The sequence below is a fragment of the Moschus berezovskii genome, chromosome 3, assembly GCF_049115385.1.
Source record: "Moschus berezovskii isolate FMDL1 chromosome 3, NW_MosBer_1.0, whole genome shotgun sequence".
Taxonomy (NCBI): domain Eukaryota; kingdom Metazoa; phylum Chordata; class Mammalia; order Artiodactyla; family Moschidae; genus Moschus; species Moschus berezovskii.
In genome coordinates, this window is record NC_142462.1 from 50,911,531 (window position 1) to 50,933,158 (window position 21,628).

The 21,628-nt window shown below is 38.5% G+C and overlaps 1 protein-coding gene across 1 annotated transcript in view; it reads left to right on the top strand.

Moving 5' to 3' along the window:
* Positions 1 to 21,628, top strand: part of MAGI2 (membrane associated guanylate kinase, WW and PDZ domain containing 2) — a 1,553,247-nt gene that overhangs the window by 1,394,201 nt on the left and 137,418 nt on the right. The window contains exons 16-19 of the mRNA XM_055420681.2: positions 1,246 to 1,431; positions 3,319 to 3,493; positions 9,180 to 9,399; positions 9,804 to 9,947. Coding sequence (XP_055276656.1) covers positions 1,246 to 1,431; positions 3,319 to 3,493; positions 9,180 to 9,399; positions 9,804 to 9,947 — 725 coding nt within the window. The remainder of the gene's footprint in view (positions 1 to 1,245; positions 1,432 to 3,318; positions 3,494 to 9,179; positions 9,400 to 9,803; positions 9,948 to 21,628) is intronic.

Genomic DNA, 21,628 nt, shown 5'->3' on the forward strand with positions numbered 1-21,628 from the left:
GGCCACCTCATGAGACGAGTTGACTCACTGGAAAAGACTCTGATGCTGGGAAAGGTTGGGGGCGGGAGGAGAAGGGGACGACGGAGAATGAGATGGCTGGATGGCATCACCGACTCTGTGGACATGAGTTTGAGTGTACTCCGGGAGTTGGTGATGGACAGGGAGGCCTGGCGTGCTGTGATTCATGGGGTCGCGGAGAGTCGGACACGACTGAGCGACTGAACTGAACTGAACTGAACTGAGGAAGTCAGACATTGACATTGAACACAAGTCAACCTGTTAGAAAATCTATATCCCCACCAACCTGGCTCTCCCCATGCATATAAATGAATGATGACAAAATGAATTGTCATTGTTTTAGAGAGACATATACCATATTCCATTAATTGTAATATATATTATTTGTATTTTAACATTTCAAAAATTAGAGAACATGCTATGTCAAATGGAGTTACTGTTTCAATGCTAGAGGGTTTTTTTTTTTTCTATTTTTCTTTCTTGTGGTTCGTAAAAGAAAGGTGTATCTTAGTGGAATTTTAAATTTGATGAACTACATTATATACCAGATATTAACAAGATCTTAGCACCACTTGCACTGAATCAGAAAGAATAAGTAATAGTTGAAAACTGCACCAGCCTTTAACCTTAATAGTTGGGTAGGGAGTTGGTCATAGCTTCTTCATCAGCTGGATAATTCCCATATAAGTAAGTATTTCTTCCCTTTCCTGTTTTCTCCTCTTAGTAAAATAGAAGAGGGTAGATATAATTTCCCAGGTTTATTGTGTTTTTCTAAACTGTATTTTTGTCTCTAGAGTATGAGCTCTTTGGGTACTGTATTCTACGTCCCTGGTTCTAAATTTTTTGTATGTATTGGAATCTCTTGAGGAGCTTCTTAAAAATCCATTATCTTCTCCTTCTTCCTAAACATTCTGATTCACAAGATCTAGGATGAGACTCAAAGAGCTGTATTTTTACTCCTAGGGTGATTATAATTTGCCTCAAAATTTGAGAATCTCAGGTGCATGTGTTTGGAATTGGCCCGTCACTGAATTTAGCCTCGACTGTAGAAACTCTGGTTTCAGCTATATGCACAGGGCTGCATTTGATAGAAAAGATTGTAGTCTCGAGAGACTGACAAAAGGTAAATTCTGACATCACGTTGTTTCCTATGCGGCAGGCACTCAAAGGTAGAACTTGTACTGGTGATGGCCCTGATACCTGTTTCTGTTTGGGGTGTTTTTGTAGCTGTGCCACATAAAATCGGACGCATCATTGATGGGAGTCCCGCAGATCGCTGTGCAAAGCTAAAAGTGGGAGACCGGATCTTAGCGGTGAACGGCCAGTCTATCATCAGCATGCCTCATGCAGACATCGTGAAGCTCATCAAGGATGCGGGTCTTAGTGTCACCCTTCGCATCATTCCTCAGGAGGGTAAGTGCCTGAGCTCACCTGGCTGTGGTCAGGGATATCAGGATGTCCAAAGTTGTTATCCAGTTTTGCAAAAAGTAACACTCTGAGCAACCCATATCCTGCTTACTCATTACCAGTGATTCCAAGATCAAGCTGTATGGTGTCATAGATAACTAGTGTGAATCCTAAGGCACCAGGTTATTCAGTCATTCCCTTTGGTCCCTGGAGTACTGTTTTTACGGTTATATTAAGCCAGAACCCATTCAACAGATGATAGAGTTACAAATCTGAAGGAAAAAATATATATATTCATGTTAACACTTAAGCTCCGGAGGATTCTTCAAAGTCAGATTGGTTTTGAAAAGCTTGAGGAAGTTTTGTGGTATAAAGAGAGCTCATTAGAAAATGTTGCATCTGATAAGAATTTTAAATCCCCACCTAGCCTTTAGAATTTCTCTGTACAAGGACTCCCCCCTGAGGCTTGAGAAGTCATAAGCCTTACAACCTACAGCCGTGCCTTAAAGAACAACGAAATTCTGAGCATCAATTCACCATCAATTCACTATTTCCAGACACAGTGGGTTCACTACTAGTTTGAGGCTGCTAACTCAGTACTGATACTTGAGGATTCAGTCTTTGGAGTTCACTGGTGATTGGACCACAGTGTCCCACACGGAGAGGGAGAGGCTCAGTCACCTTAGACCCCTCTCATTTCCTCCATCTCCTGATTTCCTCTGGGACTATCTAACAAGTAGCCACCTGACTTTAAATATAAAACAGCTGTCCTCAGCAGAGATGATCTTGTCCCACCAGGGGGCATTTGGAGATGCCTGGAGACCTTTTTGGTTGTCATGTCTGGGGTGGGGATGCTACTGCTCTCCAGTGGGAAAAGGACAAGAATGCTCCTCCGTACTCATCCTACAGAGCCACAACAGCCCACCAGAGCGTGGAATCATCTGGCTCCAAGTGTCCATGGTGCTGAGGCTGATACAGGTGGAAAATAAATTTTTAAATGTAGGGTGGGAGCAAAGAAAGAAGAAAGTGGTTTATAAGGGAACACTAATATATCACTTTTTTGTCACCCAGGAAAAAAAAATAACCATTTTAACCTGTTATATGCAGATAGCATTATGTATAAAATATTCAGTAGAAGTCAACTTCAAGCAAAATTGGTTACAAAAACCTGATTTGCTTCTCTCCCTTTTCCTGTATGTCTCTCCTGCTCTTAGTCCAACACAGAGAGATAATTTCAGATGAAAATTTGATGCTATAACAAGAAAGACCAAGAAGCAGTTTTAACAAAGAACAACTGATTAACTTTCCTCTGTCGAATGTTCTTTCTAGAGAACCATGGAGTACAGAGAGGGTTATTAGGAAATAAGACTAACAAGGAACTGAAGAAAAGATTGTGAAAAGTGTTTTGTTTTCTTGTGGTTAATTCATTATTCAAACTTTAAGATACTGGTAGGACTTCTCATTACAACCAAAATGTAATGGCTAAAACGCTTTGCTTCAGCAAGTAATGCTAGAACAAGCAGAATATGTTTTAGAGTCCTTTGAATTATTTTTTGTAGTTTTAATACTTTTTATTGTAATCTTTTCTTCTGACAAAGGACAAGAGATTCTTGTTCATAACCTTGTTCAGCAGCCTTATCATTTATGCTGCTGCTGCTGCTGCTAAGTCACTTCAGTCGTGTCCGACTCTGTGTGACCATTTATGAAAGAATACTAATTATAGGAGGGTATTAGAACTTGCTAAGTTTAAGCTGTTAGCTTAAAGCCTAACAGAAACTAGAAGAACCATAGCCTTGAGTCATGTGAGGAGACAGAGGGACCATCTCTGGCCACCTCTTGCCCTTTATCAAATGCCAACCTGACTTCATTTGCTTCTTTGGTTTCCCACTGCAGAACTCAACAGCCCCGCTTCAGCACCCAGCTCAGAGAAGCAGAGCCCTATGGCCCAGCAGCACAGCCCCCTGGCCCAACAGAGTCCACTGGCCCAGCCCAGCCCGGCCACCCCCAACAGTCCCATCGCCCAGCCAGCTCCGCCTCAGCCACTTCAGCCTCAAGGACATGAAAATAGGTAAAGTTTCCTCTGTTTTTTCTAATTCTGAATAGTGAGGGAAGTATAACGAGAGAGTTTGGGACAGGACAGAACGCAGGCAGGAGAGAGATTTTCAAAAAGTAAAAATTACCACATGCACCTTTGTGTGATTTCGAGATTGTGTATATGTTATAAACATAGTTTTGTTAGTAAATGTAGATGTCTTCACAATAAGAGAAGCTTTCCTGAGTAAACAGTGCATGATTGCAGATAAATAAGGGGTTAACTAGCTGAAGAGCACATTAAAGAGAGTAATATATACAGTATTCAGTAGCATATAGTAAAGCCCCTTGGCAGGAGGGAGCATGCAAGCATGAGGGAGGAAATAAGGCCAGTGTAGGGGGTGAGGAAGAGGGAGCGTGCGTGGTGGGGACCCACCTCAAAGGGTCCTGCAGGCATGTCATAGATTCTGATCTTTATCTGAAGTGTAGCGAAGAGGTTTTTGAAGGGTTTTAAGCTTATGACTGACATCCTTGGATTAGCTTTGCAAGACTCTCTCTGTTGGCCCCTTCGAGAGCAGACTGGAGGCTGATCAAGATGAATATGGTTAGATGTGGCCCCATGTCCACCAAGTCACTGATGGCCTAGAGAATAACGGTGGCATGGAGGGGGAAATGCTGAAGAATTTGTGAGCATGAATATAAGTTAGTATTTTCACTGCATTTTACCTTATGTCCACCTACCCACAGTCTAATGAGATCCTTCCATCTCACATCATGAACAAATGTGATCAGGTGCTATGAACTTCCAGAATAAAAGGATGCCATAGAAAATCAATGCTGTCTTCCTATTGAGACGTGTGTGTAACAGGGAGCCTGAATTAGGTGGAGCCATTAGAGAAAGAGATGAGGACACGTTCCCATGTTGTTTTCACCCTTTCAAAGGAGAAAAATAGAACCCACAGGAATATCTCTGAAAACAAAACCCTCACTGGTCCTTTTTGTGATTCTAATGTTTTCTGAACATCTGCTACCCATCTCCTGCCTCCCCTGTTAGTGAAGATGAAGTGAGACCCAGTTTTTGAGTCCCAGAACTCTCTAGGTTTATCACTCAGAATATTGCAAAGCAAATATTTTCCCTGTGCCACAAGTGGCTTCTTTCCATGAAGCCCAGTCCTGTTCTGATTTCTCCCATTTCCTTTCTTAGAGAAGTAAATGTCTGTTGTCCTCTGCTGTTTATGGTTTTAATATAGTCCAGAGAAGAACAAAGCCTAAGCCCCCAAAAGTAAATGATACAGAGACAAGAATCCGAGAGTCTATAAGAGGAGTATGTCCTGGATGCCTCGTAATAAGTCCCCGATGTGCTTGCTTTCACCGTGTATGCTTTGGAGAGATCACACTGACTTTCCCCAGGATTCATTTTAGACTTGGGAGAAGGGATCCAAGTGCTCCTGCAGTTCCTGAGCCAGCTTCAGATGCTGCTGCTTGTTGGCTCTGCCTCTGTCAATTAGCTTCCCAGACACAATTCCATCTTCACTTTGTGGATTAGACTTTGCTGGAATCAGGCTCTTGCTTCTGGCCTGGGGGTGGGTAATCTCATCGCTGGAGTGTAATAGTTCAGCGGGGAGAATGGCACTGGAGAGAGGCCACTACCCTGCCCCCATCAGCTACTAGTTACAACAGGGACTCAGCCCCTGTCACAGAAACAGCAGCCTTTGGATGTTTCTTTGTTTGTTTGTTTTTTGCCTGACTTTAAGATAAAATATTTCCTAACTCTGGGATTAACAGACTGATCCAATTTGTTTTATAGATTACTAACATATATACTCAAGATTCTTACCTGTTTTTGCTTTAGTAATATTAAATGTCTGGAACATGCCCATTCCAATTCTAGGGCCCTTTTCCTGAGACTCACGTTTCCTGGCTTAACTTTTTGATTGCTAATAGGTGGATCTTTTCCAAATGAATGAAATAATTCTAAAATCTTACAAAACCATTTTTCTAGAACCATTTTTCTAGCTTCATTTCAAGATGTTCATGGTATCAGAGAGAAACTCTGCCTTTTTCTAGATCAGGCTACAGATGTCTGCAAGGCAACTTATATGCCAAGCACAGTATGAATTTCCTATTAGTTCGTTTGTACAAGTGCCCACCTACATGTCAAATTGAGCCAGTTTCCATGTTAAAGTGAGATAAAATAAAATGGCAATCTGCTTGCAAATCTTCTTATGTGAGTTAGAAGAAGTGAATATTTTACCCTGTCTTATTTACTCTTGAATTGTCTTTTCCTGACACGCTGCACACCTCTATTCACTTCTCTCTTAACATCCTTTTGGTGTGTACTCAGGAAACAAAATAATTTTGATATGAACATAGGCAAAACATTGTTCAAGGAGAAGCATTTTTTGAAAACAACAAAGAGCCCTTGTGTAATATATTCAAAAACTAAGTATAAATAGCAGAGTTCACCTTCCCAGCAAAAGCAATCATTATTTACATGTCTTAAAGATCAAGGTCAGTGGAAATCTTAGAAATTGACTTCTTTCAGAGACTTGGTACACTCAATGCTGAAGGTTGGAAGCAATTCTTGAAAGGCCCACATGATGCAAAATTCCACCATAATATCCCCTATCACATGAGCAGCATTTTTTGATTCTGGAACTTATACCATAAAATTCTCCTAGAATTTACCATTAGCAATCTGACTTTATCATCTCTAAAGTCTCTTTAATAATGTAATCAGTAGCTACAAAGGGTTATACTAGTATACAACCTACAAAGGTTATCCTCTCATAAGTAAGGGAACTACCATCAGTAAGAGAAATATCAATAACCTCAGATATGCAGATGACACCACGCTTATGGCAGAAAGCGAAGAGGAACTAAAGAACCTCTTGATGAAAGTGAAAGAGGAGAGTGAAAAAGTTGACTTAAACTCAACATTCAGAAAACTAAGATCATGGCATCTGGTCCCACCACTTCATGGGAAATAGATGGGGAAACAATGGAAACAGTGACAGACTTTATTTTTTGTGCTCCAAAATCACTGCAGATGGTGACTGCAGCCATGAAATTAAAAGACACTTACTCCTTGGAGGAAAAGCTATGACCGACTTAGCATATTAAAAAGCAGAGACATTATTTGCCAACAAAGGTCCGTCTAGTCAAAGCTATGGTTTTTCCAGTGGTAATGTATGGATGTGAGAGTTGGACTGTGAAGAAAGCTGAGCACCAAAGAATTGATGCTTTTGATCTGTGGTGTTGGAGAAGATGCTTGAGAGTCCCTTGGACTGCAAGGAGATCCAACCAGTCCATCCTAAAAGGAGATCAGTCCTGAATATTCATTGGAAGGACTGATGCTAAAGCCGAAACTCCAATACTTCAGCCACCTGATGTGAAGAACTGACTCACTGGAAAAGACCCTGATGCTGGGAAAGATTGAAGGCAGGAGGAGAAGGGGATGACAGAGGATGAGATGGCTGGATGGCATCACCGACTCGATGGACATGAGTTTGAGTAAGCTCCAGGAGCTGGTGATGGACAGGGAGGCCTGGCGTGCTACAGTCCATGGTGTCGCAAAGAGTCAGACATGACTGAGCGACTGAATTGAACTGAAGTAAGGGAACTCTTAAGAGACTTTGAAAAATAATAATAATAATCCTGAATTTTCCTTAAAATATACTGTTTCACAAATTCAGAGTAACAATTTTTGCCCTAACTAGTATGTCATTCACTTAAAAGTTAGCAATACTCATAAAAATTTGTGTGTTTTTCTTATTAGAGAATTCTTCAGTGTGTTGTTCAATGTAAAATCCTGACACATGGCACTGTCGAATGAAATTTGAATGCTGAGAGGCAGGCTTGGATGGCACCTGTTACAAGTTCTAGCTGTCCCTATTTCTAGGCTCTGGGGAGACTCTTAACATTTCACCCTCTTTTGCTGTACTTCGTGACACATCTGGTTGGAAAAGAAGCTCATAATGGATATTTCATACCAGCACCACAGAGATAGTGAAAATAAAGTGACTGTGCTGTAGCTTAAAACAATGTGACATCTAAACCACCAAGCAAACAATTTCTAGAACGAACCGACACCCGCCAATGAATGTCACCGTCTAATTCCTTTTGTTTAATTCATGCATTTGCATAATTAAGTATCTTTTTCAAAGCGTCTTTTAAATAATTATGTTCTCAGCATGCACACTCTCAGTAGGTGAGTGGACAGCTTGCTGAAGTATAAAGCAAAGCCTGAATTATGCATCTTGCAAAAGGAAAGTGTCACTTCTGTTAGTTAAGTAACTAATGGGAACTACTTAACCCTTTATTAAAATAACTACGTTGCTAACCCCCTTCCAGGCCCCAAATAAAAACACATCTATTGTCATTTACTGTCAGTGTGTTCTCAACAGATCTTAGATTACACTAATGACAGTTGTTCAGGTGAGTCATTCTTTAAAATGTTTAATACTCATCAGACCATAAGTCAGTAAAAAACAAATAAAACCAGAGCTCATCTAGACTTAGATGGTGAGAGGTAAAAATTCTGCTGGTTTTGAACCCATTTTCCTGAGACATTTGAGTTTTTCCTTGTTACTAAACATTTTCTCAAATCTTCCATATTAACTCTGGATAAAACTATTATTATACAGAATGTATTTTTTAATCGACCTATATCCCTAAGTAGCTCATTATGTAGAACACTGTTCTGGCAATTGGCAGTGAACTATAGAGTTCAGTAGCCTCTACACATGGTAATAATTTTTTTGTTTTATCTTATTAATGATCCCATAATGGTAGGTAGGCATTGACTGCTTTAGCCCTTTTGGGACCTGGAAACCCCTCATTTTAGAGCAAGTTGGATCTACAAAACAGAACCAAAAAACTAGTTTTGGCCTCTTTTGCAAAGAGTCGGACACAACTGAGCAACTGAACTGAACTGAACAGTGACTTTCTGCCTGATTTGTAGTTAGTGATTATTCTTTACTTTCACTCCCTTAACCTCTGTAAGATACTCAAAATTCTGCAAGCTAACAGGTTAAACTAAGCTTTAATTAGATATTTGTAGGGCTTCACTGGTGTCTCAGATGGTAAATAATCTGCCTGCAGTGCAGGAGACCTGTGCTCGATCCCTAATTTGGGAAGATCCCCTGGAGGAGGGCATGGCAACCCTCTCCAGTATTCTTGTCTGGAGAATCCCCGTGGACACAGGAGCCTGGTGGTCTACAGTGGGGTCACAAAGAATCAGACACAACTAAGAGACTAAGCACACAGCACAGGGCATTTAGAGATCACTTAAACTGTGTTTTCATGAAGTAATGAATGCTGTGTATGTGTGAGAGAGAGAAAGAGAAAAATTCAAAGGGTTTACTGATATTAAGACAGACTGCTGTTTGGGCATGTATAGTTAAGTATGTGAGTTAAGCTGCAGTGGCACAGCTTTTAAATAGCCAAGTCAAAGAAGGTGGTCCATAAGTCCTTTTTCACAAAGTTCTGATTGACCGTCACTTTTCCTTTGATTTCTTAAGTGGCCAAGTGAAAAGTATATAATATGGCATTTGTCAAAGATTTTTAAATAAAGCTTATCATTTATTTAATCTTCTTGTAATCCTGAATATGGAAAAGAACCACCAAGAGGTGTGGCATGTACATGCGTGGAGGTCCTAAGATCATTCTGATCTCTTTAGAATCCTGAGATACCAAAGCAAGTATCATTTCCATTCATCTAGTTACAGGTCAGAAGTAAAAGCAAGGCAAGATGTGAAACCAGACATCCGACAGCCTCCATTCACCGACTACAGGCAGCCTCCACTGGACTACAGGCAGCCCCCAGGAGGGGACTACCCGCAGCCCCCACCCTTGGACTACAGGCAGCCTCCGCTACTGGACTACAGGCAGCACTCCCCAGACACCAGGCAGTTCCCTCTGTCAGACTACAGGCAGCCCCAGGTACCTCAGAGACCCCACTACGTTTATTTCATTGTTCTAATCAGCAGACCTATAATTCTCACACACACACACAACTCTGGTGCATTTATTTATGGTGCTCAGCAGCAGTGAATGAGAAAATTCGGAGAGAGAATACCACTGAGGGCTATGTGCAGCAGTTACATTTTCCACATAAATGGATAAGAACTAAAGTCCACAAGCTACTCAGCAGTTCTTTTAATGACCAAGGAAACTGTTCCGATCTGCTCAAACCTTTGGAATTTTGTCTTGAAGTCAGATTACTCCTCGCGATATCTTTTCAGTTGGATCACAGTAGCTATGAGAGAGGGGAACAGAGGGACTGGCCGCAGAAGCTTCTCTGATATTAAACAACTGTTTATTGCATTTTCTCCCCAACCCCAAAGGATTTTGATTATTTCACTGTGGACATGGAGAAAGGAGCCAAAGGATTTGGATTCAGCATCCGTGGAGGAAGGGAGTACAAAATGGATTTGTATGTGCTGAGATTAGCAGAAGATGGGCCAGCAATAAGGAATGGAAGGATGAGGGTAAGAATGTTCTCTTTTTATAGACTTGCTTAATTCTGAAAGAAACACCTATTGTGGTATTGATGCAGGGCTAAAGCCCACTATTAAGCAAACTGACTTGATGTACATGTTGCCTTCTTTCCATTTCATAGTCCAGTATTGTAAAGGTTTAGCCAAACATTGTTTAAGACTTATCTCTCATTTTCTTTCTTATGGCTTCTAGTTGACAACTCTCAGTATGATGGTTTATGTATATGTTTCTCTAAAGAGCAACTTAAAATGGACAAAGTAAAGAAGTCTAAGAGATACCTTGAAATGCAAATGTGGCTCCATAATCTTTTGTGTGGTTTGAGGATTGAGTTTTCATCTGAGATTGAATCTTTTGAAATTATTTTTAGCATCATGCTTTTTTCTTCACATGGTTTTGTGTTTCTTTGGAAATATTTCTTTTGAGTTGACTGACTTTGGGTTTGATATTGGGCAAAAGGAAGCAGGAGAAAGGGGGATGAAGCTTCTTGTTGCCCTTAAAATGGTAGCAGCCAAAAATTTTCCAGTTAGAGTGTAAGTTGAGGGTAGATTTTTAATATAATAGTTACTTTGGGCATCTAGTTGATGCCTAACTAATTCTTCACCTATGGATGCAAAGCAACACTTGATAGCTGTGTTTCTTGGGTGCTAGAGCCTCAGATTCTTCTACTGTTTTACCAACCAATTGCTCCTGGCAATGGAATGAACCTGTTATTCCTGCCACCAGGTCTGCCATTTCTGTAGTCTCATTTTCAAGTCAGTGAATCATCCACAGGGCAAAAGTAGAAAGTGCAAATGTGTCTATTTTTCTCCCTCCCTTCACAATCCTTTGACAACTGGGGAGTCTCCAGGGGATTTGAACCCAGGCAAGGCTGACTGAAGAGAATAACAGCCCCTGCCCTGATTTAGCCCCAAGCCCCTCTTAATATCCTCTGCATGTGGTTTTAGGATCAGTATCTACCTGGTTTCTTGGCTCCCAGCATCCCTAAACAGAAGGGCACTTTCTTAACATGCTGCAAAGCCAACTCACAAGTGGTTCAATAGAACGAAATTAATCTTTGCAATGCAGGTGAACACACCACAGCACAGAAGCTATAAGTAAAATGACCAGAGCTCTGGGGTGGGGGGGGCCACCCCCACCACCAGCCCATGAGTGGATTTTAGAGTTGTGGGCTCCAAAAGGTGGCCACATTTTATAACAAATGGTCTAATTAACTTTTCAATATATTCAGTTCTCCCAAGGCTTAGAAGCCTAAATATAGAAGCACTCTTATGTAAAATGAATATTCTTTCTTATAGAATTTAAACCAAAGCAGTAGTTCTCTGCTGTGTGGTCCCCTGGCATCAGCTTCCCCACGAGGGGACATGTTAGTTAGCAGCACAACATGGAGCCGCATCTCCTGGATGCGCATCTCAGAGCCACTGAATCAGAAACTCTAGGATTGAGGCCACCAGGCTGTGTTCATGCGATCCATCTCCCAGTGAATCTGGTACAAGGTGATGTCTGAGAACCACTGAGCTAGAGGGAAGCACAGTGAGGATGTGTGTGACCCAGGCCCTGTTCATTCCCCCTAGATCCTGTCCAGGGAGTTTTCCATCCTGTTCTGCTGGTTTACCTCAGGTCTCTAAATCCATGTAAACACAGATTTAGAATTCTATAGACAGGTGCTCAATTTTATGAAAGCTGTTTTTCTTCTGGCAGGTGATAAAAATGAGTCTTCTACCTGGGTTTCAAAAAATGGTACTTTCACTCCTTGTCAACGATTATAAAAATCAGCAATATTTCCTCATTTTAGGTGTCATTTTTATATAGCAATGTATTCTTCCTGTGTACAAGCTGTCCAAAAGAAGTTATTATGGCCAGTTTTAGATATTACGGGTCTTTATTTTGGACTACTATATACATGTATATTTCTAACATTTAATTCTCAAGGAAAACAAGTCACTTGAGAGTCACAGAAATTGTGTGGATCAGATTTTACTGGTTGATTTTATCTCTGATCTTTAAAATAAGGCTAGGTGGTGCTGGAGAAGGCTCTTGAAAGTCCCGTGGACTGCATGGAGATCCAACCAGTCCATTCTAAAGGAGATCGATCCTGGGTGTTCATTGGAAGGACTGATGCTAAAGCTGAAACTCCGATACTTTGGCTACCTCATGCGAAGAGTTGACTCACTGAAAAAGAGTCTGATGCTAGGAAGGATTGGGGTCAGGAGAAGAAGGGGATGACAGAGAATGAGCTGGCTGGATGGCATCACCGACTCGATGGACATGAGTTTGAGTGAACTCCGGGAGTTGGTGATGGACAGGGAAGGTTGGCATGCTGTGATTCATGGGGTCGCAAAGAGTCAGTCACGACTGAGTGACTGAACTGAGGACTTGTCAGGGATGAATGGATGACTTTTTTCTGCTATTATGGTTATACTTAATATTCAGACTTTTATTTATTTATTTTTTTAACTCATGGATTCTTATGACACCAACAGAGAACTCGTCTAGGGTGACAAATTCCATGTCAGGGAAGGAAACTACTTCACCATATAAGTTCAGAAGTACTTGTATTAACTACTTTGAATTTGATAAATATTTTGTATCTGCAAAATTAAAGATCAGCAATTGTTCTTGGTCATAGTACATAATTAATTCAGATTTTATTTTCATGTTTGATATCAAATTTCGTCACTGAAAGCTAATCTTTTCTACCTTCATTCAGTTCAGTTCAGTTCAGTTCAGTCGCTCAGTCGTATCCGACTCTCCGCGACCCTATGAACCACAGCACGCCAGGCCTCCCTATCCATCACCAACTCCCGGAGTACACTCAAACTCACGTCCAGAGAGTCGGTGATGCCATCCAGCCATCTCATTCTCTGTCATCCCCTTCTCCTCCCGCCCCAACCTTTCCCAGCATCAGAGTCTTTTCCAGTGAGTCAACTCGTCGCATGAGGTGGCCGAAGTATTGCAGTTTCAGCTTTAGCATCAGTCCTTCCAATGAACACCCAGGATTGATCTCCTTTAGAATAGACTGGTTGGATCTCCTTGCAGTATAAGGGACTCTCAAGAGTCTTCTCCAACACCACAGTTCATTAGTATTTACTAATTAGCAATAATGTTTATTTCACAGATATGTTTAAATTATTTCAGCAAGGAACAGGATAGATTAATATTTGCACAACTCAGTGGTTTGATTACTTTAAAATTATGCATAAACTGGATAACATATAGGTTACCAATATGGGAATTTAACAAATGAGGAATTCATTTTTCATCTTACTATAACACCCTTTTTTATACCATTGTTGCCCAGATCTATATCTGTGTATATATGAATCTGGGAAACAGTGGTAAGATCTACATATATATCTTTAAAATCTGTGCATATGATCCTTATAAGGCAGCTGCTCATTCCATGGGTATTGTGGCTTGGTTTAGAAATTTCCAACACCTCTGAGAAAAGTAGGTGAACTAGACATGCATGAACTACATTAAAAATAAGTTCAAGACGAGAAGCTAGCACAGGTTTTTCCCAACCTTTAAACTAGTCAGGCACGTATCTCCTTGTTAACTGTGATTTATTCACCTTCATTCTTAATGCATTATTGACTGAACATGCTCTTCGTGATCAAGTAATTTTGGAACACAGTGTATTGCTGCCCCCACCTTTTTTGTGATCGGAAATGGAAGGAAAAGTTAGGAAGTATCTGGTAATAGCAGGGTGTCTTAGATTAAACTCAGTACAGTAAAATTGCCCAACTCAGAATTACTACACAAGAGCCAGGTGATTCTGAAAAATCATTTCATGTAACAGTTAATGAATTTCTGTGCCTGAGGATTAGGACTGTAACACTACTTTTGAACACTGAGCTAATGCACAGGTGTTAGCCTCTGAACCTGAGATTTTTCCTGGGTGTTTTATGTTAGTCTTGCTTGTAGGACAGTGGTGGTTTGTGCCAGTTTAGTAGTACAGGACTTTGCTGAGATTACAGAGAAGCCAGGTAAAGTGAGAGTCGAAGAAGATGGCTAGCACCAGTGTGAAAGCATGCCCCTTACACTGGGGAGTCTAATAAATGATGGCACAGATATGGATTTGTAAAGAATGTGCTTAGGCATCTGAGTGACCTCCTGGGCATCCAAGAGAAATGCCAAGCATCTTCCCTCCTCAGGGGTTCTCTCATGGATTTGGTGAGAGACAGGTAGGCATATCCCAAAAGTGGGTCCCAGGTGAATTATTTCACTCTAGTCTTTCTGGGCACCTGCAACAGAGACAGTTATCTTAGCAGAGATCTTTGGCAAATTAGACTATCTGACTTTCAAACTGATTAAGAAGTATTCGCAAAGAACATGATTTTTTTTTTTCTTCCTTGGAAAGTATTATACACTTACTCAATTTTTTGGTTAAATAAACTCTTTCTACTTGATGAAACAAGAGTCAGATCAGGCAAGCATCCTGATAGTACTTTTCCTAGTAAGGTCAACGGATTCCTTCAAATTATGAGAACGTACCAAAAGCAAACCACAATCAGAAAATAGTGAGGAAAATAATGACTCTTTCTGAGGGTCAAATTTACAAGGCAAGTCTAGATACAGGGGAGAGGATAAGAAAATCTTTTTCAGAAGATCAATTTGATGCTTATTTTAAAAGGTTCTAAAAACCCCTTTATCAGAAACGTATAAGTGTAACAATAAATGAATTTAAAGATTTACTAAAAATATAGCTATTTTGATCCTTTCTATACCCACAGGCCTACTCTCAATCTCCAAAATAAGCAAACATGATGGAAATGGCAACCCACTCCAGTATTCTTGCCCAGAGAATCCCAGGGACAGAGGCTACAGTTCATGGGGTCACAAGAGTCAGACACGACTTAGTGACTAAACCACCAAAAACAATCATTTAACATCAATACCTATGAAACAGGAAGGATTATATCTGTTAATACCATATAGAGTTGTTGGGAAAGTGTAAGCAGTTTTTCGGGAAGTAGAATTGATTTTTCTCATTAAGACAAAGAAGGGAGGTATTAATTTGTGAGTGACTTACATTATTGAGAGACTTATACATGAGAATATGTCATGAAATGGAACTTGAATAGCATAGTGCAATTAGAATAAACACTAAGAAAAACAATGTGAAACATAATTTCTGACTTTATTAAAAAAATTAGAGAGTAGCAAGTTTTGACTTTAATTACTAGCTAATGTTTTAACACTATGTAATAAAAATTAAACACGCAAAACAATCTGTAAATGTAGAAAATAAGGGGAATGGGAAATAGAAACATAAGCATCTTGTCTGATTGCTCTTCCTCAGTCATTCAAGAAGGGTGACATCAGAAGAGAAACACAAATGACTTTCAGATTTCAAGGAAAAGTTTAAGAAAGGATTAAAAAATATGAATAATCTGTTTTTAAAGAAGACTTTTTAAGTTTATAAAAGAGTCTAATAAAATTGAGAGGGATAAAATGTTCATAACTGATATCTCTGGTACAAAGCTCTTAGGGACACAATCTAATTAAAAACTGAGTATAAATAGAAAACACAGGCAAAGAATAATGAATGTATGAAGTAAATTATTGGTGAAGCTCAGTGAAGCAGGAATCTAAGAAATCAAGAGACTTCTGGAGGGAAGAGATAGTGCTTAAATAAAAATCTGAGTCAAGTTAGAAGACATCTGAAAAGAGATCAAGTTTGAAAGGTAAAATGTTTCCTTGAATACTTACCTTGAAAAGGTAAACTATTTTCCTGTTCCCATAAAAGTATAATACATTCCCTATTCTATACAATACTTTTTTTTTATTTTCAAGAAATAACATCACTTTTCACTTCGCCACCTTAATAACTGGGTATTAGCTATCTGTGCCTACTTAGCGTTGCATAAACTTATTTATAAAATGGTTTATCTTCTTCTTGAAACTCATATGTGACAAAGTCAACCAGCAGTGGGCCTTGGGATCACCTACGAAAATTTGTAAGACTGAACAATGTGTGAAAAAGATACTGCTTACCCATCATTTTCTTTCTTTTTTAATGAAAAAGCAACTTCCCTGATGGCATTTTCTCTTAAATTCATCACCTCTCCTGTGGACCAGATACGGCTAGCCTGTGACTACAGAAAGTATTCTACTTCATATTGTTTTAATTAAACATAAAACCAGAAGAACATTTTAGCATATATAATAGTATAAACACTAACAATGATTCAGGCACCCATGAGCCCTTATCCCAGTTTAAAAAAGCAGAACATCTCCAGTCTCCCGAGATTCCATTCTCCCCCCACTCTCCAGCCCCCAGAGGTAACCAGCACCCTAAATATCATCATTCCTTCTGGTCTTACCACACAACTGTATCATTTAGTTTTGTACACTTAGTGAACTTTACATGAATGAATCTTACTGTCCATGTTCTTCTCTGTGGTTTACTTTTTATACATTATGTTCACAGCACTCATCCAAGTTGATGCCTGAAGATGTAAATTATTCCGTGGTATGAATATGCTACAGTCTCCGTTAGTTATAAATGGAGAGTTGAAGTTTTCTGTATTAGTGAACACTGGATTTTTTCCAATTTTTTTTTTGCAACTAATACTAGCCTTGTATATACTTCCTGCTGCACATATGCACAACTTTCTCTAGACTAGACTGTATACCTAGGAGAGCATGTATTTAACTGAATAATACAAAGATATTTTCCTAGGTGATTGTACCAATTTATACTCATACTGGCAATATGCAAGTTTCCCTTACCTTACATCCTCACAAGACTTGTACTTCAGGCTTTTAAATTCTTATTCTGGTAGGTAGAAAATGATATATAAATGCAAATATAAACCTATTTCTTGATTAGAAATAATATTTATTTTCTGAGGTTTATTGGGCTTTATTTCCTCCCAAATCAAGATTTCTATTCATATCTTTACCCCATCTTCTGTTAAATCATTCCTTCTTTTCATATTGATTTTGAGCCAAGTATTTATATGTTCCTGATGATGGTTTTTCATTGATTGATGTGTTGCAAATATCTTATTCTACCTTATGGCTTATAGTTTCACTTTCATTATTATGCCCTTTCATAAACAGAAGATCTTAATTTTAGTGTAATTGACTTAATCAACCTTTTCTTTTATAATTTCTGCTATCTGTGTCATCTTTGAAGAATCATTCCCTAAGTCATATTCTTGAAGACCCCCTATATCATCTTCTAAAAGTCTTATAATTTTGCTTTTTCATATCTGTCTTTAATTAGGTAGAATTGATTTCTGTGTGTGGAAAAAGGAAGAAATCCAATTTCAGTTTTTCCATATGGATAACCACCTGTCACAGCATCATTTATTAGATATCCTCTCATTTCCCTGCAATCTGCAGTGACAGCTCCATAGTAAATACGAAGAGCTGTTTATAGATTCCTTATACTGCTCTACTGGTCTGCTTGTCTATACCTATATCAGTACTATACTTATCTACCTTTAAATAAGTCTTGAGTTTTGATGGAGAAACTTCCTATCCGCTCATCCCCAGACATACATCTTAATTCTTCAGGATTGTTTGAATGTTCTTGGACCTTAGCCCTTCTATATAAAATTTTAGCAGTTTCTTGTCCTATTGGGGTTTTTATTGGAATTGCTTGGAACCTATAAATAAAAGTGGAAAACCTTATATCTTTATAATATTGAGTCTTCCTATCTGTGAGCATGATATAATTATTTATTTTGATTTTCTATAAAGTACTTAAAGTTTCATAGTATTTTCCATAATTTTGATAGATTGAGTCTAAGCATTTGCACATTTTCTTAATACTTTTACTCTTGTATTTTAATATAGTATTGAAATTAACTGTACCAATGAAAAGAAAAACAGTTGATTTCTATATATTGATCAGTTGTATCATACAAAATTACTAAATTCATATTAATTCAAATAACTTATCTGTAACTTCCTCTAGATTTTCTACATAGATACTCAAATTTTCTGTGTCTTTCAAGTCCCTTTATTTATTTTTAGTATTTTATATATTTATTTACTTGGTTTTCAGTATGATGCTAAATAGAAGTGGTCAAACAAGCATTCATATTTATTTCTAATCTTAAAGGGAATGCTTTCACCATTAAGCATAATGTTGAATGAATTTAAATAAATAGCCTTTATCAATTAAGAATGTTCCATTCTATGGTTAAGGAAGTTTTGGTACATATATACAGTGGAATATTACTCAGCCTTAAATTCAGTTCAGTTCAGTCACTCAGTCGTGTCCGACTCTCCGCGACCCCATGAATCACAGCATGCCAGGCCTCCCTGTCCATCACCAACTCCCGGAGTTCACTCAAACTCATGTCCATCGTGTCGGTGATGCCATCCAGCCATCTCATTCTCTGTCGTCCCCTTCTCCTCCCGCCCCCAACCTTTCCCAGCATCAGACTCTTTTCCAGTGAGTCAACTTGTCGCATGAGGTGGCCAAAGTATTGCAGTTTCAGCTTTAGCATCAGTCCTTCCAATGAACACCCAGGATTGATCTCCTCTAGAATGGACTGGTTGGATCTCCTTGAAGTCCAAGGGACTCTCAAGAGTCTTCTCCAGCACCACAGTTCAAAAGCATCAATTCTTCGGCACTCAGCTTTCTTCACAGTCCAACTCGCACATCCATACATGACCACAGGAAAAACCATAGCCTTGACTAGACGGACCTTGGTTGGCAAAGTAATGTCTCTGCTTTTTAATATACTGTCAAGGTTGGTCATAACTTTCCTTCCAAGGAGTAAGCGTCTTTTAATTTCATGGCTGCAATCAGCATCTGCAGTGATTTTGGAGCCCAAAAAAGTAAGTCTGACACTGCTTCCACTGTTTCCCCATCTATTTCCCATGAAGTGATGGGACCAGATGCCATGATCTTCGTTTTCTGAATGTTGAGCTTCAAGCCAACCTTTTCACTCTCCTCTTTCACTTTCATCAAGAGGCTTCTTAGTTCCTCTTCACTTTCTGCCGTAAGGGTAGTGTCATCTGCATACCTGAGATTATTGATATTTCTCCCGGCAATCTTGATTCCGGCTTGTGCTTCTTCCAGCCCAGCGTTCCTCATGATGTACTCTGCATAGAAGTTAAATAAGCAAGGTGACAATATACAGCCTTGACGCACTCCTTTTCCTATTTGGAACCAGTCTGTTGTTCCATGTACAGTTCTGACTGTTGCTTACTGACCTACATACAGGTTTCTCAAGAGGCAGGTCAGGTGGTCTGGGATTCCCATCTCTTTCAGAATGTTCCACAGTTTATTGTGATCCACACAGTCAAAGGCTTTGGCATAGTCAATGAAGCAGAAATAGATGTTTTTCTGGAACTCTCTTGCTTTCTCCATGATCCAGCGGATGTTGGCAATTTGATCTCTGGTGCCTCTGCCTTTTCTAAAACCTGCTTGAACATCTGGGAGTTCACGGTTCACATGTTGCTGAAGCCTGGCTTGGAGAATTTTGAGCATGACTTTACTAGCGTGTGAGATGAGTGCAATTGTGCGGTAGTTTGAGCATTCTTCTGCATTGCCTTTCTTTGGGATTGGAATGAAGATTGACCTTTTCCAGTCCTGTGGCCACTGCCTTAAGAAGGAACAAATTTGAGTCGGTTGAACTGAGGTGAATGAACCTAGAGCTTGTTATTCAGACAGAAGTAAGTCAGGAGAAAAATACCATATATAAATGCATATATATGGAATCTAGAAAAGTGATACTGACGAACCTATTTGCTGGACAGAAATAGAGACACAAACACAGAACACAGACTTGTGAACACAGCAGGACCAAATGAGAAAGTATCATCGAAGCATATACATTTCCATATTAAAATAGATAGCTAGTGGGCAGTTGCTGTACAGCACAGGCAGCTCAACCCGGTGCTCTGGGACAATCTAGAAGGGTAGAATGGGGGGTGGGGAGGGGTGGAGGCTCAAGAGGGAGGGTTTATATGTATGCTTAAGGCTGATTCACATTGTTGTATGGCAGAAATCAACACAACATCTTAAAGTAATTATCTTCCAATTAAAAATAAATTTAAAAAAAAGAATATTCCATTCTGTTACTAGTTTGCTAGATAGTTAATTATGAATACATGTTGAATTTTATGAACTATTTGTCTATCCACAGAAAGCATATAATCTTTTCCCTTTAATATGCTGATTAATATAATTAGAATATTATTCATATATTAATGGAATTTTATGTTAAATCATTCTTGATTTCCTCAGATAAGCTATATTTATTCATGATAATCTTTTTGATGCATCATTCACTTCAATTTCTGTTATTTCCTTTAAACTATTTGCAGCTATATTCTTAAGTAAGATTAACCTGTAATTTTCTTTTCTTGAAGTGTTGGCGAATAATTTCAACATTAGTATTATACTAGTCTTATTAAGTGAGAAATAATAATCCCTTTTGTTATTATCATCATTGTTGTTATCTGGAAAAGCTTATGTAAGTTGAGAATTGTCCTTGACTGTTTGGTAGAACGAACCTGTAAATCCATCCAGGTCTAGTATATTTTCTTTGTGTGAAAATTTTAAACTACATTACGTTTCTATAATAATTAGAGTATCCTTCAGATTCTCTGTTTCTTCTTGGGTCAATTCTGATCATTTTTTTCTGATAATTTATTTCATCTTAGTTTTCAAAGTTTCTATAATATTATCTTCTTATATTTTTAATATTTAAAGATTTATGGTTTTGTTCCCTTCTCATTTATCTATTGTGTATGTGTGTATTCTTTCTGTTTTTCTTTGTTAATCATGTCAGGGGATTTGGCCATTTTTTTATGCTTTTAAAGAACCAAATTACGTATTTTTCTCTGGCTTATTCATTTATTTTTATATTTGATATTTCCTTGCCTCCATTTTCTTTGGGTCAACTCTGTTCTTATTTTTATTGTTCCTTAAGTTGAATGCTTAGATCAGTAGTTCTGAAGTTTTCTTTATTTCTATTAATAATGTACAAATTTAAGGCTATAGTTTCAATATATAGTATGCTCATTTTTTTTTAAGTTCTAAATTATTCTTATTTCCACTATGACTCATTCCACTGTTTCTTTTTTCATGCATGGATTATTTAGAAGATGTGCTTGTTTTTTATTCCTAAGAGTATGGGAATTTTTTGGTTAGTTGTCTCTTCTTGATTTCTAATGCAATTCCATTGCCATAGGATAATAAATTCTATATGATTTCAATCTTTCAAATGTGTTATGGCTTACTCTTCGAGCTTATGTGTATTCAGGTTTTTTATATGATCCATATGTGCTTGAAAAGAATGTGCATTCTGTAATTATTGAGTGCAATATTCTATAGCTGTGTTTATTGGATAAAACTTAGGTATTGTGTTATTCAAATGGTCTCTATTCTCAATAATTTCTATCTGATATGTTAAATATTGAACTAGGTGCTTTAAACATTTTTTTGTTAAAAATCTTGTACATTTTTCTTTGATCTGTCAAGCTTTACATTATGTTTACTGTATTATTTGGTACTCAGATATTTGTTATATTTTCCAGGTAAATTGAATCTTTTATCATATGCATCAACCTATCACATCTCTGTCAGTGCTTTTTCCTTTCAAGTCTGTTTTGTCTGATATTAGTAAGTATGCTAGTTTTCCTTATCTGGTGTGTCTTCTGTCCTTTGCTTTCAACTTCTTGTGTCCTTATATTTTAT